Below are 25,287 nucleotides of genomic sequence, written 5' to 3' on the forward strand. Positions count from 1 at the left end.
AAGCCAGGATGCGGGAGAAAGTCTGGTTCCCAAACCTTGAGGAGGCGGTTGACACAGTGGTGCGTCAATGCCGAGCATGCCAGATAACCAGCTCTGCAGACAATCCCGCACCAATCATCACGGAAGAACATGCTCCATCACCTTGGTCATGGCTCAGTCTGGACTTTGGGAGCTTCCCAGATGGGAGAGTCACTGTCGTGCTAATTGACAATTACACAAAGTACCCGATTGTTGATCTTGCCAACTCCACCAGCTTTGCCAACGTCCGCCCACTGTTGAGCAAGTCCTTTGCCATGTTTGGAGTTCCTCTTGTCATCAAAACGGACAACGGTCCCCCGTTCCAGGGGAGCGAGTCAGAGAGTTCCTACACAACCTAGGCATCCGTCATCACCGTATCACGCCCCAATGGCCCCAAGCCAACGGTGAAGTGGAGCGGTTCATGAGGACAACTAACAAAATCCTGCGAATCGCCACCGCTGAAGGAAAGGACCCAGAGGAAGCGCTCCAACTGTTTCTACGGGAGTACAGAAGTACACCCCACAGCACCACGCAACAGTCACCATGGGCGTTGATGTTTGCCGGACCAAGAAGAGACCTACTCCCTATGGCTGACAACTGGGCACCAGCGCCATACTCCCCCGGACACACTCAAGAGAGGCGGAGAAGAACGAATGAGAAAGCGAGTCACAAAAGGCATGCCCGGTCCCGAAACATAACACCTTGCGAGACAGTGCTTATCCGGACCAGAAGGCCCGGAGGGAAATTCAACACGGCGTTTGAGCCGGAACCGTGGGTCGTCAAGGAAACTCGAGGTACCGCGGTCACAGCTCGCCGGGACGGAGAAGAAGTAACTAGGAACGTATCCTGGTTCAAACAGATACCGGCTACTCGACAACACACACCTGATCAAGCAGAGGAGGAGTCCGAGGCAGGAGCGGGTAGACCCAGTGATGCGAGCACGCTCATGAACGCTACTGGCCAGGACGAAGCGATCACCTCTGCACCCAGCCCGAAGGGGGAGCAAGCGCCGGCTCGAGGCAGATGGAGGTATGAACTTAGACCTAATCCAAAGCCAAGCCAGAAGCTAGCTGACTTCAGGTGCTGAGCTACCACTGACATTTTGTTTGCAAAAGTTAAGTTTTCAAAATCCAAGTTGGGGAGGGATGTAGCGCTCTAGTGCTCCGAGGGTCTCTCCTGAGCCCCGGAAGCACTGACACACTATGTATCACTTTCTGGCCAGGCGTGGCCAGAAAGGTATAAATAAAAGGACAGAAGTGGCACGGCACTTCCTGTCCGGACCAGCACTCTCAGTGTGTGTGTCTCATTATTGCATGTCTGCAACGCACGTGTGTTATGACCCACTAGGCCTCGGGGACAGGCGATCCCCACAATGAGGACGCCTGAGACTGGCTCGATGGCTGGCGCACAGTTGGCAAGAAATTATACAAGTCGACACCAATTACTGGAGAACTCAACGAGTGGCGTAAGCAACCGCAGTCCACGCCTCCCTCTGAGGCAAGTTCCCAAAGCCCTACGGGGTGATTACGGGAGACTGACCTCCTCAGAGGCTTACACGATGCTTCCTTTGTTTGTTATGACTTGCTGGGACTAACTGATATATTTTGGCTGTGGATCCCCCATTCTTATGGGTAGCTAGATGTACATATTGATGTGGCTTGGTTTCTTTGATGCTCGCCGAGAATTGGTGTTCAGGTCTTTTCAGCCGCTTATCCTTTGAATGTTGAATTTTGCTGATGTACCTTTCACTCGCGGAGTATTTGGGCCGGGGCTAGTGAACTGACCTATTATCTACTGATTTAGGGAGTGGGATTGTACACGTTCCTGAAGTTGTTGAGGGTGGGCGACAGGCACTCTGCAAGTTGGGGGTGGCGGGTGGTTCCAGGCCAGTTCTGCAGGGAGGCAGGGTGGGGGGGTTCATTCTGGGATGAGGCGGGGGGGGTTTGTTTATTATGTTTTTTTGTGTTTGGTACCAGTACACTTCAATGTTGAACTCTTTAATTTCATAAGTGGTTTTGCTGGTAACAACACATGTGACATCCACCTAAGCCGCCTTCTGCCATGTGGGATTAACAGGCATTATTTGATTCCCACTGATTTGACGTGATGACCCATGGTTTAACACTCAAGTTGTCCACGTGGAATGATCGTGTTGTAATATATTAAGCGGAATGAGCTTGATTTGGTGTTGCTGCAGGAGACACACTTAGTTGGGAATTCCTGTAGGGCCCTGAAAAGGAAAGGCTATAAAATGGCGGTTCACTCCGGATTCACCTCGGGCTCCAGCGGGGTGCGGATTCTGCTCCGGAAGGGTTGACCCTGGACTGACACTCAGGGCAGATACTCCGCGGTCACGGGCTCCTGGGAGGGACTTGTCATTAATGTTGTTTCTGCCCCCCTGGACTACAGCGACTGACCCTACGTGATGTAGGTACCCTTCTGTTGGAACTGCCATTGGGGGTGTTAGTGTTGGGAGGTGATTTTAACCTCACAATGGATGGTTCTCTGGACTGTCTTCCACCCCTAGAGACTCATATTTGTTTGGGATCGTGAATACCCTGGGGGTTGTGGACATCTGGAGGTGGTTTAATCCGCTGCACACATGCTTCACATTTCAATCAGGGGCGCATGGTAGCCCATGTTCACGCATGACCAGGATGTTCATGTTTTCACAGGGTCCAGTTGCCTGACCCGTGGGATCTCTGACCACTCCCCCGTCCTTGGGCTTTCAGCGGACGGACGACCTGGCTCTATTACCATACAGCCGTGGGCGTTAAAAATACTGTATATTATAGAGTCTCTCCGTAAGGAACCAGAATATTATTTTGTGGGAAATATGGGCTCTGTTGACTCAGCAGTGACACTGTCGGGTGCTTTTGGGGCAGCCATAAAGGGCAGGGCATTGTCATTAATGTTGGGACACAGGGCGGAACGATCTAAGAGGGTAATCGAACTGGAGGCGGATATTTCGGATTTGGAGGAGTCGGTGGTGCGGAACCTCAACCACATAACTCAACATAGCCTTGCAGTCAAGAGACAGGATTATAGACAGCTTCCTTTGGAGGACGCCATGGCGCGCTCTCTTTCTTCCCGACATAGGATCTATGATCAGGGTGAGCGAACAGGCAAGCTTTTGGCGTGGCTGGAATGAAGGGAAAAGGCTGCTAGGTGGGTGCACGTGATTGCCAACCCTGAGGGTACGCTCCTTACCGACCCTCAACTAATAGCCTTTGCGATCCATTATGAGGTGGTCTACACTAGTTCGTCGACATCTCAAGCCCCGCTGTCGGCTGACCTCCTAGTTTCTATTGCTGTGACTAACATTTCCCCACAAGACAGAGAGGCCCTGGAGGTAGACATTACAGTGACGGAGATTCAAAAGGCTATACAAGATGTCTAATCCGGTAAGGCGATAGGGCCCAACAGGCTTCCCGTCGAGCTTTTTAAACTCATGACAACACTGCTGGCTCCTCATTTGTTGAATTTATATAATTAATGTTTTGAGTCAGGTCTCCTACCAGCAGATATCTGAACCGCGGCCATCGTGGTCATTCATAAACCAAATAAGTCTGTTGAAGATTGTAACTCGTACCGCCCAATTTCCCTCTTTACGGTCGAGGCCAAGATCCTGTCCAAACTCCTGGCGAACCGCATCCTCCCTTATGTTATTGACCTGGTCCACCCTGATCAGTCAGGATTTATGCCGGGGGGAAACACGGCCTGGAATCTGCGACGGGTGCATGGGGTTCTTGGTAGGATTAATACCATCGACGCGATTCCATTATCATTAGATGCCTCTATGGCGTTTGATATAATTGAATCGGATTTTCTCTTCGCCGTTTTAGCCCGCATGGGGTTCGGACCCAAATTGACACGCTGGATTAGACTATTGACAACAACATGTGATGTGGGTTGAGTATATAGTAATCATCGTTCCGCCACCTTCGCACTTCGCAGGGGCACGAAACAGGGTTGTCCCTTGTCTCCGTTACTCTATTCCCTAGTTTTGGAGCCGCTTGCTGTACGGGTCCGGGGAGATCCGGGGATACGGGGACTTAAATGGACGGCGTACTGCGAGGACCGCATCTCGCTTTACGCGGATGACATCCTCTTATATCTGGCTTCCCCAGTGCGGTCGCTGCGACGGGTGCTCCATATCTTCCACATCTTCGGTGCCCACTCTGGATACCGTATAAACTGGTCCAAATCCCAGATGTACGCGTTGTGGGGTGCTCCCCAGCTGGTCCTCGGGGCTACGAGATTTCGCTGGCTCCCAGAGGTTTTCGTTATTTGGGCATTTTTGTCACTCCAGACGTTGATCTCTTCTTTGAACAAAATTTACTCGGGCCTCTTCAGCGCTTCAAATCCGACGCGTTCTCTCTCAATTACTCTCCTGGAGCGCGCGTCCTTGTTCAAAATGCTCGCGTTTCCGTGTTTCATCTACGCATTACAGAATACCCCCAACCCTGTCCTAGATTCTTACTTTTCCCAAATTAACAGTATTACTAAAAACTGGCAGATGGCGGAACCTTCATAGCAATGCACCTGACCCACAATACCTCAACAATAATTTCCCCTTTTATATGGTGGACTGGGGTTTATGTTCACACTGATACCACACCCACCATCACAGTGATAGTCTATACAGAACTTAACATGTATCAAATTTATAAGCACAGGTGCACCATATATCAGAACTGTAAAAAGGCAGTGAACTTATTATAAAGACACTGAAAGTGATATCCAAATTTTCTTGATTAGTTCTTTTATTATTCCAATAGATAGAAACGAACAGCTGACGCGTTTCGTCCCGGATGGGACTTCTTCAGGGCAAGAATGAATTGGTAGCTCGTCGATGGTCTAGTCAGTCGAGCGGCGGAGGCAAGAATATGGTGATCACTGCTGTAGTATGAATCGGTTATGTAAATATTTGAAGAGAATAACTGGAGAATAACTGGAGGTCTTCCTAATATTTCTGTCCTCCAAGTTGATCGAATCCCGAATCAAAAATTAAAGAGAAGCTGGGCTTGAGTATTCACTTTAAGGTACAGGTAACGACATAAATCATGTCTAGTCTGAGCAAGAGAAAGGTTATAGAAGGTGCACCATCCAAAAAGTTGTGCACCTTGACCTGATCTGTAAAGTAATGACTCCGATCGGCGTACAGTATGTGTCACAAACCCTTCCTTAGGCCACGGCCGACTCGCAGGAGGAAGGCTGGAAAACGCCCGATCTGTATCTCGTAGAGCCCAAAAGCAGCACACCCCCAGTCCGTATAGCACCTGGTGGTCAACAGTATTACCTGGCCTACTGTGGGAAGACTGTACGCCACGGATAGCAATGAACAAGCTCACAATGGGATGGTATGACGGGGGCATCGGTTTACCAGATTTAAGACTATTATCAGGCGTCCCAGTTGATCACAGTCAACAGATGGGTGTTTGGCCCCCATGATGAGCCCAATTTTAGAACAGATCACTGGCTTATGGGACGGGGCAGCTATAACAGAGCGCTTTACACCAATCCCCGCAAACTCAATTTCAAAGGCCCCACGGCACGTACGGTCGAGACCTGGCACGGTGTCACCAGAAGGTTGGGCTGGCACAAGCATCTGACAAAGGCGACTCCAATATGGGAACCTGATATTCTGGGCCAACTCAGTAAATGCCCTGGGTTTGACAAATAAGACACAATCAGGATATCCACGGTTAGAGACATGTGGGTGAAGGGGATGATGGACACATTCGCAGAACTTCAGGCAAAATACCAACTGGCACAGTCCGAGACTTTCAGGTATTTGCCGATCAGTCATGCTGTATCCTCTGCCCTGCCAAAGGGTGTCCCCCTCCCTGTCTCTTCCCCCCTGGAGGACCGGTTGTTATTGGATCCCATGAACTGCAAGGCCATTTCACTCACTTACAAGAAACTGGTTAATAACCGTGCAGATCCGATGCAAAAGTTGAGGGTGGGCTGGGAGAAGGACCTGGGAATGATAGAGGACGACGAGTGGCGTGAGGCACTGGCCTCTCCTCGAGAAGTGGCCATTCCCATGCGCATACGACTCCTCCAGCTCAAGATCCTCCATCGAGTCTACTTTGATTCTAAACTCCTGTTCAAGTTAGGTAGACACCCTGATCCGCTTCGTCTCCGACACTGTAATCAAGTAGGTACCTTCATTCACATATTATGGGAATGCCCACAAATTCAGGGTTATTGGGGAAAGATTGCCCGCCAACTTGAGAGGGCATGTGACAAGTCCCTAAAGTTGTCTCCTCACCTATGCCTGCTAAATATTTGGGGGGCGACTGACCTCTCTCATGCTGAACAGGCTTGGGCCTTGATGGGCTTTACCATTGCTAAACGAAACATTGCACAAACATGGGGGGTAGAGGCGGTCCCGCTCTTGAGTGATTGAGCAAAGGATATGGACACCACAATGTCTGCCGGAAAGTCAGTGTTTAAGGGACGGGGTGCCCCAAGAAATGGGGTCAGAAATGGGGATAATGGAATAAGTACATATGGAACATTTGCATTTCCCTGACGGCGGAGCTGCAGAAAGAAAGGCCAAAACTAATGGCCCAATTGACAGCAGAAGTGATGGCTTCTCCAGGCCCCTGTCATCTGTTGAACTATGATCTGCAGCTCTTCGGATAGCACTGTATCTTATGGTTGATCGGATATTCTATGGACGTAGTGCTATGTAATGATCCTTGCTCCATTCATATGTGGATGTTAAAATGAAGATATATGTATTGGAGAGAATTGTTTTTTTTTTTTATGGTGAACTCGTACTGTATTTGCCGGTACCCGGCTGTTGTTGAAAATAAAATAAACAGATTTAAAAAAAAAATCCTTAATTTCTGCTTCCGTTCCTAAAGTTTAGAAACAAGTTTTAGTTCTGCCACTCTTGAAAAAATCTACTGTATCTCTTCAATTACTCTGCAATCTTGCTCCTTCCTTAACACTTAAGGTTTGTAGAGAATGTAGTAAATAAACAGTGTACTAACTTGAATCCAACTATCTATTTGACACCTCTCAATATGGGTTTTGGCCCTCATGTATTATAGAGGCAGCCACAGATGACCACCGCATTATTCTGGACCAGGGTGATGCCACCTTCCTTGATCCTACTCAACCTTTCAACATTGTATCCCATTCCACCCTGTTTAGTTATATTTTTGGCTAGCTGAGCTCTAATTCTCCAGATCCCAGGCAGTTTGGCTCCTGCCCTGTCGCCCCCGTGAAATGACAATATCCTGTGGGATATAATATAAGTGTTCTCTGAGCCACACACGTTTTTATCATTACCATCTAGCCAATATTGTCAGATAATTCCGTTTTGAAGCTGTCTCCTAATCTGATGACTCACAAATTATCATGTCAAATTCAGAAAACTAATCTGTCACCCAAGCTAACGTTGGGACTTTTTTGTGTTTTGTTTTATATAGCGCAAACTAGATCCGAAGGTATCAGAACACTTTACATAAGCAACAGTTGTGTTACAGACCATACATTCGTTTTGTTAAGCACAGGGAGATTAAGTGATTTGTCCAGAATTACAGGATGTTCGGCGTCCCTGTCAAGACTCGAACCCTGTTCCCCAGCTTGGAGGTCGACCGCTCTAGCTGTTAGGCCACACGTATGTCCTACATTGCATCATTAATAAAGGCCAATTGCCTGAAAGAAAACGAAAAGACAGATGTCATGTGTGCTCTGTAACTGCTTCTCCAGTGTTTTATGAGCTTTGACTGCTGAATTGGGAACGCCTCATTCTTTTGCTAAACATCTTGGTGTCGAACTCGATATTAATATTCCCATATTCAAACATGTAAATAAAATCATTGTTTCTCTGTCCTTTGAATGATTCACAAAACGTTTGCCCAGATTGTCACACTGTTGTGTACAGTGGTACACTGAAAAATGACATCCAAATGTGTAAATAGTTATAATGCACTCTTTACAAACTTAAATAAGGGCATAGACTTTTCCATTTCCCTTACAAAAATCTGATCAGCTGTAACTACCCTGCAAGTGTAATTCAGGTTGGCCAGTCACTTTGAACTCGTTAGCCTTTAACACCTCCTCTAACACTTGCACTATTTTGAAATGTTGCTCTTGGGTAATCTTAACACTCCAGATGGGGCTGCTGGTCCTTGAAACACATTTAGCAGATTATCACACTCGCCCCTCTCAACCCACCTGTGTGGGCAGGTCAGTATTAATGTATTGATTTGAAGAGATTGATCGTCTAGAGTAACGCTCATAGCATACACTTTCTAAATCAACATTACCGACAAGAACATTTTCGGTTCTTATTTGCATCCTTAGCCTTAGCTGCAATTTTCTGGTACCCTCCTTGGTCCATCCTTCACCATTAAGTCTCAGTGTAAAATGTGTAAGCAGTAAAAAGTGTAAACGCGTTAAGGTAACCATGTTGTCCCTGCTTACATTTCACATGCTTTACTTACTCATATGAAATGCAAGATTGTTTGCTTTTTACAGGATGTTGGTACTTTTTTTGGACAGCATATTTCTTTTATCTAATGCGTAATTTGATTTGAGTTGCATCCAGGTGTTTATAGCGGAGCACAATTGGGTTGTAGTTGAAGCCAGTGTGAGTTTCTTTTAGTGGGGCCGTATGGTATTCAAGTGAGGGAGAGGATATGGCATTATGGTCAGAGCTGCCTAATTTGGAACTGGGGAACCAGGTACAGCCATCGTGACAAGTCCCCCAGACCACGCTCCTGAGGGAGCACATTCCCATGCTATACCTTAGAAGACTCCACAAGACCTCAGAAGACTTGGCATCTTAGCACCACAGATAGACCCTAGCGGTGACAAGTGTGGGTTAACCTTGAAGGCCTATCCACCACAATCCATACTGAAGTCCACCTCCAGTCTCACGAGCAGGCCTATGAAGTAGCACACCCTAGAACAACAGTAACTTTGTCACTGAGGTCACAGGACCCTTGAGAAGGGCCCGCTCTAATGCAGTGCGACCGGTGTGACTGCACCAGACGATGACTTTGGTTGGGGGCGTTGGTTTGCAAGTATATTATGGTATTAAAAGATCTTGCTGCCTCCTTCCTGGCCGCCAGCAATTTTCAGAAACAATGAAAATGTCATGATAACTCGTTATTAATGTTCTTCCTAGAGAGAGAGAGGTGGAGGTTTGTCAAGTGGAAGTTTTGACTCATGGAAAGGTAGCGCAGACGGTTAATGTGTCTGCTATAAAGAACATGTACCATGCAGATCACAAAGTGCACATAATGTAAATAGGTCAGAGGGTTACTGCTTTGTCAGAGAGCTCCTTTTGTTACTTGCAGTTTATAAGTCACAATCCTAGCTGCCTGCTTTTGGGACCACTGGAATTATGTTGCAAAGGAGGCAAAAATGATGCCACAGTGTTGACCAAATTATGCAGCAACCAAAAGGCTGCAGCGTAATGCAGTATATTTTCTGATACTTTAATATTTTGACATTCTAACACATGCGAACTGTCTCTGGAAAGGTTTTGTCTTACTAGTACTAGTGTAACATACAAATGCAGCAGTGAGAAAGGTGATCAGTCAACCTTTGCAAAGAGCCGTCCACTTAGCAGTAACACAAGTCATATTTTGTTTGTAACTTTTGATCCATTTGAGCTTCAAACTATTTATATGTAAAATTGTCAGATTAGGCCCCAGATGGTGTATTATATGGCAAATATGGTAGAGCCATAATTATATAGAAAACATTTGTAAACTAGGATATTTTGCCATTCATGTTTGAACTTCTCTTGTGGAAAAAAGCAGAAGGGTTGATGACAGAAAATCCATGGCTCTGAGACAAATGGCTTGTGCTTCCACTTTTAAGCGTATTTGGGACATTCTGTGATTGGAAACATGTCCCACTTTGTGAATGTATTTTAATGTCACTAACTCTTATTAAACCTTAAATAACCTTGTGTATCCACCGGTTGAATTAAAGAACATAAAAAACTGGTCAGTGAAATGCCAAACAAATACTACAAATTGGGATATTTTGTGTATTCTCGCCACACCTCTGACTCCACCCACTGATCCAGTCCTCGGGTTATTCCCGCCCTTTGATTCTCCGCCCACAGTTCCCCTACTGTCACCCCCCCCCCCCATTTCGACCACTGCTACTCCCCATAACCAGCTTGCCACGTCTTTCCCCTCTCTCCCTCTAGCACCAGGCCTGTCCCTGATCTGCACCACCCTTCAGCCAATTATTTGGCGTCCTCCCTGATTGCGGTCTGAAATGGGCCGAATCAGTGTCCAAACTTCCCCTGTCAACCAGCTCCTTGAGGCTGCTGCACTGTGTCCTCCTGACACTCCTTTTCTGCTTCTCTTCTTCGGACATTTAGAGCATTCCCTGACCCTTTCCTTCCTGGACTACCGGCCACCACGGTCATTGCTCTGCCCACTTTGTTATGTGCCCCTGCGACACTTTCAGTGTCTCTCTCTTCAACAGTTGATGTTTGGTGCTCTACCCACTTCGGCTATCTGTCCCTGCAACACTTCCAGTATCGCTCCCACCCGTGTGTAATATTCTGAACCCCTCAATTTCTAGTCTGAATGTCTCCTTTTCCCAATTCATGGCTTAATAGATGTCCCATGACTCCACACCAGCATTCCTCTTCTACTCACTCCTCCTACCCTTACCTTATGGCCTATGTTGCTGTGCGATTGCTCCCCATTGTATGACTGTTGTCCATTCATACCATCTTCCGTCTATCCATGGTGAGGGGCCCACTTCCCCCTTCTCCTTTCCTAGCCCTTCATATCCTTATGGTGAAACCTGCTTCCCAAACCCTCCTGATCAGCCCCAGACTAATGTACCCTTTGATTTGACCAACGTATCTCTGTGTCGCCCTCTCCCAATAATCTACCCACCTCTGAGTCTCGCCTTTGCTGAGCCTTGGTGGGTGGAACAGACAACAATGGCAGCCTCTGCCTTGGATGCTGACCTGAGGCCTGGACCGGGTGTAAAGCCTCAGCTTCCGTAAGCTGATGCGAACAGTCCGAAACCAACACCCTTGAGGAGCGTGTGCAGAACCGTTTCAATCTCCGCCAGTCTTGCTGCCATCTTGTCTCCTAATTTGCCATAGCATACACGCTCATATATCCTTCCATCATCACCTTTGGTTTTGCTTTGTTCGCCCTAAGTTGGCAGGGTATGCCCAGACGTGGGTCCCTTGCTCATTTTGCCACTGGATTCAAGATAGCCTGGCTGATGAGGGTTATGAACCTGAAACCGGTCCCAGGATCCTTGTTTCCGGTCCAGGGAAGACAATGCTTGGCAGGTCGGGCTGGACTGTTCCCATGAGGCACAGGGTCAGACTGATTTGCATATGGCCATGTCTGAACTTGGGTGGCGGAGTGAGCTAAAGAATGATGATGGATGAAACCCAGATCAGTTGACTGGGGGCGAGTGCTTGCAATGTTCAACACTCCGTCCATCATCCCCTTTGGATTTGCTTTATAACATATACACGTCACTTTACTGCCCACATACCCCAGAATCTATGCACTTAATCGTCCATGCGCAGCCTGCTGGCTCTCAGGCCTCCACTTACCCCTTATCTGGGCTACAGTCTGAGCTTCCTCTGCTGTCACCATCCTATTGTCGTCCTCCCCTTTACACCAAAACATGTTTTGAGTTCCCACATACTGAATCCATCCAGATTTACTAACCTCTGCAAACTGTGCACAGGCAGCCGATGAGAAAAGAGTAGCCTAAGATGGTTGAACCTTTGAATGTCTAGGGGCATCGCCAACTGGGGGTTTTCAACGTCCAATGGCTCAAAGGTGTGTGCGAGTGGGGGGGGGGGGGTGTGAATGAGACTCACCAGCATCACTTCCTCTCCTGTCCTCATATGTCATCAGCAAACTAGGTAACATGTTGAGTTGCATACATGTGAAATCGATAGTTCATTCTGATAGTGTTATTCGCATAATCACATTGTGGTTGCCTCCAAGTCAAATCATCCGGATTTTTACCTGCCCCAAGTAGCTAGCACAAATGTGTATGCACCACAAGATAAAACATATTTTCAAGTTCTACCCGTGCCATGCCGAAATTGAAATGAATACACTTTCTGACTACCAACTGTCTGTTTTTTTGTCTCCGCAGCCTTGCTGAGCAGGATTATGGTGCTTATGCAGTTGAAAAGCATCACTTCTGTGGGCGCCAGTCCATTATCATTAACAGAACCGACCTCCCAGGCAGCAGGACGCTATGGTATATCTGAAAACAGCAGTACAAATGCAGGAATCTTTGGGGAGTCCTCTGAAGCGACGGTTTCCCTACAACCCTCCGATGTATACTCCTATACCAACACGGGAACGGCCTTTCAACACTCAACAGAGACACCTGTCACAAACCACCCTCAAGCCACTGTGAACAGCAACACTAACGGGTCTTTAGAGCAGGAAGCTTTCAGTACAGCAGAGACCGCTGGGGTCACTGGACTGCTAAGTGATTCATTGGCAGGTGGAACTGTGGAGCAGACAACACACACCTCAGACTGGGTGACTGTGTCGTCACTTCCTGTTGAAAACACGGCTGCGGCAGAGTCCAGCCACGGCTCATTACCAGCCACCAATTCATCACTCACCAACCAGAGAGCCCAGCTGCTCCCAGGGGTGACCCAGCCGGAGATGCTCCGGACTGCTGATGGAACGGCTTCACCGGATCCGTCGGGCATGTCTTATGCCGAGATCCTCGCCATTGCCATGGGGGCCATCATCCTGACCGCTTTAGTGAGTAAGTAAGCTTTACTATCAGATTCCAAAGCTGGTGCCCTTCACTGCAAGCACCCCTCCTGGGTGACGCCCAAATCAGACTGAAGATCCCCATATTTTCCACTGTAACAATCAAAATTACAGAAATCGTAGTCATTTTAAGAAGGTTTGTCTAAGTGCCTTAGTGTGTCATAAAAGTATAGGAATACATAACATGCTTTTTTAACAGTGAATTGGTGGGGCCTTCACATAATCTCTATAAAGTGATCTATTAGAGAAAACGAGTTATTTGCTATAAAAGTGTGCTGCAGTGAAATATTAATAGCAGATTATGTGCCATGTAAGTGCTATTTGACAGTAACAATGAAAGAAAGACTCACTTTGTTCCATGTCCAACCGTCATTACCCATGACTGCAGTATCATCTTTAATTGTCTGTAGAAGTTGAATCCGTAAATGTCATTCCAACACAGCCCCATGCCAAGGTGTTAACTGGCTGAGGTGGAGTGTACTTGTTTGTTTCCAGAATTTGAGACTACTTAGTTAATCTTATTGTTAGGTAAACAGGTAGCTGCATTGGGTTTGTGGCCTGTTTAGGGGAACAGCATGCTGCGCATATGCAAGAAATACAAGCAAATAAGAAATGGCAAAAATGAGAAACGCAAATAAAAAGAAAAATAAGAGTGTAGACCATGCACCTGGACAATGAGCATATTGACACAATGTTCAGGATAAAATATCGAACAAATACTACTGGAAAGTCTAGATTTCCTATACCTAGCTCCACATATAAGAGCCTACGAGGTGCATACATCTTCAAGGTAGATGTGGAGTTAGGAATAGTACATCTATACTTTCTTATATGTACTTAACGTTTCATATTTTCTGGTACCACGATATACTGGGGGGGGGGGGTGATATTCATTCAGTAAAACAATCTAAGTAGTTCATGGTAACACTGTAGTTTTTGGGTTCATCTGCTTTTATACCTACATAAATCAAACTGATCCATCAGAAAACGTCTAAAAGAACTAAAATAGTCAGTCCTAACACCCAGACCCCGTTGTGTGCAGTGACGGTTTATGAACTCTTAAAGTGGTAGGGCAAAAATAGCCACACACAGATCACACAGGGGCATTTGAGAGAAAGTTTTTAAACATGATGGCAATTCGTTCATTTTTTGGCACAATGGTCAAGTTTTTTTGCAGACTGATAAGATGCACTCATGTAATAATTCATTGAATAGTTTCATGCTATGACAAGAAAAAATGATCTTCCACAGGGCACACGTGGGTTTATTCACCCTAGAAAACTTGATAGAAAATAGGGCAATATGTACATTTTCCTACCATGAACTGGATGAGCAAAAACAGGTAAGGAATCTGCAGCTAGAAGTCTCTAAAAGATTGTTTCAGACACTGCCTATCACAAATCGTAAGATACAGAGTTCACGCCGTCATGTTCCAAGGTTGAACAAATGAAATACTTATCCTCTCCCACAGAGGAGAAGGCCACTAATTCATGTCTTCCAAAGAATACCCCATAAACTCTGAATTTACTCGCACAATCCTTCAGAAATTGAAACACTTGTAAGAAATAGTCCGCACAGAAAGAGAAAACGACCTGCAGCATAAAACGCATAGCCAAAAGGACTTTAATGAAGGATAAACCACATGTATTCAAAAGAATACAAAACATAGGCTCTGAATCCACCGGCGCCATAATAAATATGCACACCACTAGATTAGTGAGGACATACTACGCTGATTACTCTAACTAGTAAAGACCAGTGCGTCCCTATATACCAGACTTACCACTGGCATACCAACGTGTCCCTATGAGAGACAACAAAAGGTCAAAACATGCATATTTTATCTTTAAAGAAGCTTGTGACAGAAATTCTTTCATACAAGAAGGCACGTCTCTTGATACCTCTTGAACACAAAGCTCATCCTCAGAGGCCAAGGGACATAGGGAAACCTCCCTCAGTCATCTAAATCAATACCAACTTAAAAAAGGGAAAAATAGTACTGCGAACAAAACATCTGCCTTCGCAGGAACACCAAGTGGTCAAACCAACAATGGACATTGAGAATGCCCCACAATGCTTACTCTTTTATAAAGAAATAGTCTGCATCTCAAGCAAAAAGACAAGTTACACCAGCAACAGAAAAGAAAAAAACTATAACTCTGAACCCCATCAGCGTGACTCCCAAAAAGAAGGGCACCATCAAATGGCATATCGACCAAAGCCAACTGGTCAGACTCTGAGAAACCCAAAGTTGCCAACCAACCACAACACCTTAATACCACTGCCGATGCCATGACCCGACCTACAGAGTCTGTTGTGTCAATACCACACCTTATGGTAAGCCTAGCAGCCTGCTGACCATCTCTAATCAAATCACCAACCTCCGAGCGGAGGTTATCCGGAAGAGATGGCAACATATTCTGTAGCGAATCCCATAAAGCATGGGAATATCGCCCCAGCACACATGATGTGTTTGAGGATCTCAAGGCTGAGCTTGAATACACAAAGATATGTTTACCACATACATCATGACTCCTAGACTCCTTACCCACTGGAGTCTTAGGTATAGAATCTACATCCTGTGAAGAAGTCACAAGCTCAGTCACCAAGCTACGAGTGGAAGGATGTCTATGAGGACAAACTGGGGGGCATATTATCAAGGGATTTATCTCCGCTTTTTTGGCTTTAAAACCCAAGAAAGCGGAGATAAAATGATCTCCCTATTACCTAGCTGTCGCTAACACCAGTTAGCGACAGCTAGTAGGAGATAGCGACCATCTTGGGCCCCGCTTTGCATATCAGAGATATTTATCACTAATGACATGCAAAGTGGGCGTTCCAAGATGTTAGCGACTAACATCGCTATCTCCTATTACCAACATTTGGAGATATTCGCGCTAAGCGCGAATATCTCCAAAAGCTAACACCTGCCCTGAGCAGTTCTTAGCCATGTTATCCAATGGGAGGTGGATAACATGGCTAAGAGCATTAGCTCGGTATTGCATGAATATCGCTGACCTTACAGCGATATTCATGCATTTCGGCCGATTTTTATCACTTAGGAGATAAACCTTGATAATAGCAAGGCTCCTAAGCGATAAAAATCACCACAACACGGCGATAAAATTATTGCCGCTAAGCCAACATAGCGATAATTATCGCTAGCTGTTGGTAATATGCCCCTGGGTCTCTAGGTGCAGGCAGGTATCTCCGTGCAATATTCCAGTCCATCTATGTCCCTGACTAAGGCTGGCCCAAGTACCTAATAAAATATCAAACAAGGCCTCCCCAAACGGAAGAACAGGTTCTTTACCTGTGTGTCCCTGAAAGAGGACTCAATCAAAGGGTATGTGGACCTTTGTACTGTAGGAACTGACAAGCTTAAAACCCTAGCCACCTTCCTTAGCATGTCTGCAAAGGAGGAACTTGCCTCATTAGCAAGGCCAGGGGGCGAAAGCAACCCTGAAGCTGGTGAAGAATACAGGCTACTAGCCTCTCCCAGAGAAGACAACCAGCTCTTATCCATCTGAGGCACATCAGTGTCAGGAATGGGCAGAAAGAACCCTGCCTCAATCGACTAAAGGCTGTGTTCCCACAACCTCTTCCTGAGAAGGAACCCAAAACCTGCATATTCCCCTCAGTTTGAATAGCTGACTTGGCATCCGACGTTGTACGTCACCTACATGAAGGAGGAGAAGCAACTTTGACCGCCAACATCAGTTTCATCGGCTGAGCAAAGTACGGCATCGTAGGCCGAGATCTCAAAGGACGGTGTACCTGCGCCAGCCGACGTCCACCGGCGCCGACCTATCAACTCCAACGGCTCAACCGTCACAGAGGACAAACCCTCCAATGGCGCCCCACAAACCTCCTTGAGGCCTATAGGCGCTCCGGAGGGAGCTAGGGTCTCAAAGATGAGGTGCAAGGAATATTCCCTCATCTGAGCCATTAACGCCCCGGCTCCTGGAAACACTGGGTGTCGCGGTGCGGAGTCGCATATGACCTTCTCAACCGTCGAGAGGGAGGAGCCATGGGATACGGAGTCTCCACACGGTGAAGTCCGAGAATGCTGCAACGTGTACCGTTCCTTACCTTTTGACTTCCACAGAGAACGATGTCCTCCAGACTGGCTTCGGCTCCTAGATCGACCCCACAAATGCTCTTCCCCGGACAACGAAGACCGAGGCTGGGAAGCCTCCGAGGACCGTGCCACATGCCACCACAACTTCAAACACCACACCTTGAGAGATTTCTGCTTCATTTAATAGCAAGAGCCGGAATCCTTGGCGTCATGGTGCTTGCCCAAACACCACATACAAATTGTGTGCAGGTCCGTCACTGACATATGTCAGTTACAAGACCCACAAGGTTTGAAACATGTAGACATAGACAAAAGCACACTGTTCCACCCAAAACAAAGTATCAGAGCAGGTCAAAAAACTGACCTGGGGACCCGCTTCTCTGGCTCCACATTACAGTGCAGAAAAGAAGAAACTGATGTGCGCGTGCCAGAGGGGATTTATATAACTCCACTGACCGGAGTCGACGTCATCACTGAGCCATCTGACGCTGTCCCCTGGCACGCAGAGGGACTGCTGAAAAATGTCTGGATCCAGACTGGCGCCTGGGGAGAATTCAAAAGTTAAGGAATCTGAGGCTAGATGTCTCTATTAGATAGGCAGTTTCATCTTATTTGCCTACAAGAATCTTGAGCTCCACTTGTCTTCCACATGAATGGCTACATTTTACAACCCAGTCATGCCTTCAAGGGCGGGCAGAGGCAAAAGAGGATTGGCCATTTTAGCCTTGGCCTTAAGCTATGGAAAGGTTTATATGATTTTTTTCTGCCTCTCAGCACTTCCAATTGTTACATATCCATTACACTTCATTGTTTAATATCTTGATGATTACATTTTACAACAATTTTGATAATCAGAATACTAACATTATTATGTGAACAGATAAATAAAGGAAAAAGGGTATTGTTTATTTATTCTTTGGACTGGTGAATGTAATGCCCTTCTCTGTAATCTGCCTTCTAACAATGCGTGGAGTCTTTAATGCTAGTAAGGAGGATCGATCATTCTTTAATCATTATACCTATGGTGAAGCCCTGAATGGTGTTCTCTGGTAAAATACAATCTTATTTTTGCACAGGATGCGTGTCCTTCTGTCCTTCTCTTGACACCCATGTTTACAGGTAGGGAAGCTGCAGACACTATTGACTTTATTTTATTCTTGGAGGATACATCATCCCCTTTTGTGTCCAATTTCTTGGTTACTATAAATTGTGCAAGTGGCCATAAAACCATTATCAGTGTGGATATGTGCTATACAAAGCCTTTGCATCCCTTTCGAAAGGATCCCAGAGGACGAATTAGTCAAAAACAAAGGGGGCTGTTGAAATGGTCAAGGGCAATCCCACTCGCTTGTGCTCTGACCTGCTTTCCAAGAACACAGCCGTCTGTATAACCTGTTTAGATGAGGATGCAGAAACAAATAACATATTGGGTTATTTTGACTGACTTTGTTGCTCAATCACATCCTTACTGATTATCTATTTAGGTGCCCCTAGGGTTAAGCTTAAAATATGGTTTGAGTCAGCCTGCTAAGTCATCATTCAAAATATACCTAGAGTGCAATCTTAAGTTCAGGCGTGCAGACAAGGGTGCACACATGTCCTGTGAGCTAGAAAGGTGTGCATAAGATTAGTGTGGGCATCGCTGATTGTAGCCAGTGGCACTAATGACAATTGTGTCTTTTGGAAGGTCATAAACTCCCTGTATTTTAATGGAATGCCCTCTTTTAGCCTGGAAGCCCTGATACCAGTGTCCAGGTAGTTGGATCATTTTTAGTAGGATTTACTCCTCTCCTTACTCAGATTTTCTCTTTTCAGGTATTTCAGGGTTCTGTCATTGACCAAGAGAAGTGTTTGCCTCAATCCACCCTTTGATGTTCATAAGGTTATAATAGCTATTAAAAAGAGTTCATATTGTAAGGCCCTAGGCTTAAATAGGGTCCCCCTGGATGTTTTTAAAAATTAGATTGATCTATGGGCCCCAATCTTCACCAATGATTTAAAGGCTACTGTGGGGAGCATTTTGCCGCTGTCTCAGTCCCAGTCATTCATCATCCCTATTTTTAAGACGGGAAGCAGAGGTGATCTCAAGTTTTACTACCCTATTTCACTCTTGGATTCCAATGTTGAAAATAGGGGGCAGAACTCTTTTAGCAAGATTGGAAACTCAGGCCAAGCAGAATTCCATTCTGTCTGAGCTCGAGTATGATTTGTAGCAAGGGCAAAATAGCCAACGGACTTCAAAAGCTAGTAGATGCCAATTTGGACCTCAAGACATACCTAATTAAAAATGTTATTATGGGGGGGAGGAGCCAAGATGGCGACCGAGATGGCTGCGTAAACGCTCGGCTCCGTGAGCCTTCTCACCCCACGTGTATATCCTGGCAACCATCCTGAGCCGCAACGGCATATTTAAGTAGGCGAAGGACGACTTTCACTCACCGTTTGATCCCGAGGCTTCTACGTGCGGCAGATCCGTTGTAATGTCCCCGACTGTTTAGCGGCCTTCACGCAGTTGGGACCGGGGTCTCGAGTGAGGAGAGTGGCCGGCCGCGACTGCCACAACAGCGTCCTCTGGTGATGGTGAGGAGTCGACCGGTGGGAACCGAAGACTTGATGGCCGATGGCGACAGTGCCGACCCAGTGCGATTAGCGGAGAGCCCTGTGGGCAGTGCGATACAGCAGGGTCGAGGGGTGTGCACGACACTTGGCCCCCCATTCCAGTGTTTTGTCCGGGCATACTTCCGACTTTTCCCGGTGTCGGCGGGCAGCTCCCTGGCACCTCGAGAAAGAGCCCACGTCCAGAGATATATTGGCTGCGTTAACAACTCTGCAAATGACCCTGATCCGAGACGCCAGGGATCTGGGAAGCAGGATGGCCGCCATTGTTGTCCCTCCGCTCCACATCGGCGTGATTCGATCTCAAGGAAGTGCCAATGTGCTCGCTTCTGCGTCAGTACTGAATGCTCCAGCTACGCCTACGTTTGTGGAGACGCCAATAGACCCGGTTCATGATACCGCTTTAGATAGACCTGTTGTATGTGTGAGTGACTCGTCGGGGCCCTTGTTTCTTCGGCGGCTGAGGAGACTGCGTCGATCTATGGTTTGGACTGCTCCGGCGGCGTTTCAACGCTTACTGCTTTGTGTGACTCTTCCTGGCTGGTGAGATGGTGCGCGGACCGGAGGTTGTTTCCGGTGTCGATACTGACACAGATGGACTTCCGCCATGCATATTCGGCTGGGTTTTGGGGGCTACAGTCCCATGGAGTGACGGCGCTGCCCGGCCCGCCCGGATCGGTTGGACCCTCCACACTGCTTACTATGCCGATTGATAACTGGACGTCTGTTGGTGCTATTGATAGAAAAGGCCAGGGGTGAGATTGTCTGGGACATAGTGGAACTCATTGTTGGCTGATGGTGCTTAGGGGGCCACTCAGAGGGGATGTTAGTGCTCGCGCTATTGATGATTAATGTGTACTGCGGCTGTTCGGATCCTGCTTTTAGGATGTCTACTGTGCGCGGTGGGTGAGGGGGGGTCGAGTAGCTAAATCGATGGCCCTTCTCCGCATTTTTCCTTCTTTTTCCTTTTTCTCTTCTTCTGTATTTCGGGTCTCTCATTTAGGGCGATAGGCACGCTGCTGGCGGGGGGGGGGGGTAGGCCGTAGCCTTCTGCAGGGGTGCAGGGTAGGGGGGTGGGGCTTGTTGATTTGTTCCTTCTTTGTCTCTATGGCCCTTTGACCTTTTTCTTTTTGGTGTCGCTGTTTTCCATGTTTCCTACAGTCTGTCTCGTTTTGAGGGGTGGGGTGCGGTTCGCCACGAAGTGTATGTGTTTTTTACATTTATCCTGACTCGTGTGCCTTACCCCCGTTTCTTCAACTGTAATCGCACTCTTGGCGGATTCCCGCTTCATGCTTGCTATTGTAGGAACATGTATGACCATATGGCGTTGCTTCTGGATTTTCTTTCTTTATGGTAAAATGAACCTACTCGAATCCTGAATCATACGCAGTGCGCTTGAATACAAGTTATGTCCTGGTCACTTGTCGTGCCCTGATCTTCGGGCTGCTGTATCTTTTTATGCTGCCTCGCTGAACGTACGACTTGACTAGCGGCCGGCCGGGATGGTTGTAGGCCCGTGCTTGTATTTCCTTGAAATAACAATAAAGTTTTTTTTTTAAAAAAAACAAAAAAAAAAATGTTATTATGACCTGTGGGCCCAAATCTTTGAAATCTCACTGCCATTCTATCTGTGTGGTATACAGATTGGGTGTGTTCAAACTTTTACTTACCTGGGTACACATGGATTCCTCTTTCAGTGGGGCACATTTATATACTGTTAGCTAGCAACAATTTGATAGGGCAAGTGAAGCTGTTTTCAGGGTCGCCTCTAAACTTGGATAGAGACCGATTACATTATGGTTTATCTGTGGTTACCTATGGTGCTGAATTGCGGAGCTATTTGGATGTTGAGTGATTTACAGGAGGTGGAAAATATTTTTCTTAGAAGGTTACTGTTCCATCCAGCTGTCCCACTTACTGTCTCTTGGAATAGTGTCTTATTTGGAGGAAATGTTTAGAATACGCCCTTTGCTGTATTGGTCCTCAATCTGAGCGAAACTAGAGGTCAGTTCTAATAGGAAAATATTTGTGACTGCCTAGCCCTAAGTAACGAGTCCTATATTTCCCGGCTGTTTTATAATAAAAAAGGTTTTGGACCAGTTGGGCAAGCTGGAACCTTTTCACAACCTCCATTTTATCATTGCCTATACCAAAGCTTCTGAAAAGCCCAAATTTTATTTTTTGCCTGCACAGTGCTTAAGCTGTGCTTGTGAAATCTCTTGTATTTAATGTGTTCGAGGCATGTGGGCTGCTAAATTCATATCTTTTGCATTAGATCGCCGCCTAGTGTTGGGTCCGGATGATCGCACATTGTTGTCCTGGAAGAGTCTTCGAAGTATCCTGAGATAGGTGGCTCCTCCCCTGGACTACAGTGCGCATGGGCATCGGCTCCATCCCCAGATTGTTTTTTTCCGCCATTGGGTTCGGATGCGGTCTCGACGTCTCTCTGTCGGAACCGAGAAAACTAGCTTTTTTACGGCCAAAAGGCCTTAGATTCATTGCGTCGGTATAGTTTGCTTACGGTCTCGAGTTCTTCCGTCTCTTTGAGTCGGAATCTACGGAGTCGTATCACTCTTCGGACATCGAAGCCTTCTCATCGCAACCCGACCGCAACTTTTTGCCATGGAGCGGAGCCCGTTTAAGTACTGTCCCGTCTGTGGGTCAAAATACCCACATATCGATGTGCACCCGGTCTGTAACAAGTGCCTCTCGCCGGACCACAACGAGGACAACTGCATGGCCTGCTCCAGATTCAGGTCAAAAAAGACACTCAAACTTCGGCGTGCGGTGCGCCTTGAGGCCAGACAAGCGGCCCCGGATCCAGAAAACATCTTCGGCGACCAAGAAGAGGAGGGCCAGAGCCATCATCTTCAAATCTCACCGCCCGCGACGGACATCGAGGCGGATCCGGAAGACGACGAAGGAGTCGTGGGTCAAGGCCTTGAATACGTCGACGAGGTAGGGGACGTCGAAGAAGTTTATGGGGCCGCGGAAGATAGCTCAGGGGATGAGCTATGCCCCGAAGGTTACACGGATCAGGCTCGGGTCACGGGATCGCCAGTCGGCCTTACCCAAGACCCCGCACCGCAAGCCACGGCCCCGCCCTCAGGCCCGGCCACGGACATACTTGCTGCGAAGCCCGTATCGAAACCGAAACTGAAACAAGCGGTATCGACTACACCTAAAATGGCCGACCCGAAACCGAAACTTACGGATTCGAGCGTTCCTAAGATGGCGGCCGCTCCACCAAAAACACCAAAACCTGCTGCCTCATCGACTCCGTCGACCTCCGGTCCACAGAAGTCGAAGAAAACTGTCGATTCGACGGTGTCGAAATCGTCGGCGGAGGAGGTTTCCTCTAAGAAGGGAGATCGGCACGGGTCGACAAGTGCGACGCCGTCTAAGCCCGCCAAAGCCAGCGACAAGACTCCGGTGCCGACTGGGACATCGTTAGTCGGACGCGTGGTGGAAACGGAGCCTGCAAAATCACACGGATCGAAAGCTGGAAGCTCAACACATCGGTCCAAAGACTCTGTGTCCACGGCTGCAGCATCCACGTCTATGACTCAAAAGGGCCAACAAGACGTCGGATCCGAGGGCAGGGTGAAGGCCTCCTCGTCGGCGCCAAGTGTCGCTGTGAGTGACGCGTCCCCCATCGTCTCTTCACTACAGAGGATTCGGGAGAAGGCCTCTGCAACGCCGGCTCCGACGCCGTCGCACCAGAAGCCGATGGACTTGCCGGCAAAGCCTGCAGGCAAACTTCTCTTCCTTCTGCCGCCAAAGGAGGCACCGAAGGCCTTTATCACAAAATCGGCGCCAAAGACGTCGGAATCATCAACGTCTGGAGCACTTTCAGGTCGACTACTCGACTCAGAAGAAGATTCTGAGCGTTTTATCGACGCAGACACGGGCAAATTGACCCTTTACAAACGAAAGATCACTTCACAGCCAGTGGACTCTTATGTCATCCCACTAAAGAAGAAACGCCTTGCTCAGGACGCTTCAGCCCTGATGGAACCTATACAGCCTCCTCCTAGAAGGAGCCCAACACCTTCCCCTGAACACTCTGAGGGTGAGGGATATGGAGAAGATGACCAATACACTTTCCCCATCAATTACCCTGATGCACAGCAGGATTCCTATGACGACATAGGTGACCAAGACACCCAGAATGTGGGGCAGGACCCACAGCCTTTCATTGCACGTGCATCCCCAACAGAAGATTCTGCAGGTTTTCATGCACTCATTGAACGGGCAGCTGCTAATCATGATGTGGACATGCATGCTGACCCAGTTGAAGAAGACTTTCTATTTGACACTTTTTCAGTCTCTGAAAGGACAGTAAAGACACTGCCTATGCTCAAAGGGGTCCTTAAACATGCTGCGGACATCTTTAAAGAACCAACCAGGGCGAGGGTGGTCAATCCTCGCATCGAGAAGAAGTACAGACCAGCGCCTGCAGACCCGGCATACATTCGGGGACAGTTGCCACTTGACTCCCTTGTGGTCGCAAATGCCCGCAAACGGGCGAACTCCCAAACGACGGGTGAAGCTCCTCCCCCAGACAAGGAGTCAAAAGTGCTGGAGGCAGGGGGCAAAAGGGTAGCTGCGCAGGCTGCCAATTTCTGGCGTATTGCAAATACACGAGCACTATTGGCACGTTATGATAGGGCGCATTACGACACCCTAGAGCAAGTGTTACAACACCTGCCTCCGCAGTTTCAAGAGCCTACCAAACTGCTTATAGAAGAGGGCAAACTAATCTCCAATGCAGCCATAAAGTGTGCACTTGATGCCGCAGACACAGCGGCTAGGGCTATTAACACTAGCGTCATGCTGAGACGACAAGCGTGGCTCCGCATATCGGGGTTTAAACCGGACATTCAGACAACCATACTCAATCAGCCCGTCAATCCTGATAGACTGTTTGGTCCTGATGTTGACACCACCCTCGAAAAGATTAAGAAAGACAACGAAACAGCTAAGTCTATGGGGGCCCTACAATCACAACAGTTCCGGGGCAACACTTTTCGTCGCTCAGGTGCACGTGGAGTCACCAGAGGACAGATGGGTCAACAGTCGCAGTTCTCTAGAGGTGGAGCACAGTCCTCGTACCCCAAGCAGAACAAAGGGGGTAATCGAGGAAACAACACCAGAGGACGTGGCAGAGGAAACAACAATTCCCGTTCCTCTGCCCCAAACAAACAGTGACTCTCTGTCACTGCCCCCCGACCATTTAACACCTGTCGGGGGGAGACTCCAGCAGTTCCTGCCAGTCTGGACAAACATCACCACAGACAGGTGGGTACGAAAACTTGTCCAGTACGGTTATTGTCTAGAGTTAAAGTCCACTCCACCCAACATTCCACCAAGGCAACGGCCTATGTCCGCAGAGCATTTGCACTTATTGCAGCAAGAAGTAGTGGTGATGCTGCAAAAAGGCGCAATCGAGCTCGTGCCAGTGGAGGAGGAAGGTACAGGGGTGTATTCCCTGTACTTCCTTATTCCAAAGAAGGACGGATCTCTCAGACCCATTCTGGATCTGCGTCCCCTCAACCTGTATATACTGTCAGAACATTTCCATATGTTAACACTGCAACAGATTCTTCCCTTGTTAAACCAAGGGGACTTCTTAGCAACCTTGGACCTCAAGGATGCTTATTTCCACATTCCACTACACCCGTCCCACAGAAAATACCTCAGGTTCACTATCCAAGGCAAGCATTATCAGTTCAAGGTCCTGCCCTTTGGAGTGACCACAGCTCCAAGAGTGTTTACCAAGTGTCTGGCGAC

At 47.6% G+C, this 25,287-nt stretch overlaps 1 protein-coding gene across 4 annotated transcripts in view; it reads left to right on the forward strand.

Annotated features, from left to right (window-relative positions):
* The window catches only part of LOC144791238 (uncharacterized), a 186,833-nt gene that overhangs the window by 154,821 nt on the left and 6,725 nt on the right, over positions 1-25,287 (forward strand). For 3 of the 4 annotated variants that reach the window (XM_078665890.1, XM_078665889.1, XM_078665891.1), the window contains exon 2: positions 12,157-12,789. In XM_078665890.1, the coding sequence (XP_078522016.1) occupies positions 12,174-12,789 (616 nt within the window). In that variant the 5' untranslated portion in view covers positions 12,157-12,173. The remainder of the gene's footprint in view (positions 1-12,156; positions 12,790-25,287) is intronic. The other variant, XM_078665892.1, reaches the window with a different exon arrangement.

This window comes from Lissotriton helveticus, chromosome 11 (assembly GCF_964261635.1).
Source record: "Lissotriton helveticus chromosome 11, aLisHel1.1, whole genome shotgun sequence".
NCBI classification, from domain to species: domain Eukaryota; kingdom Metazoa; phylum Chordata; class Amphibia; order Caudata; family Salamandridae; genus Lissotriton; species Lissotriton helveticus.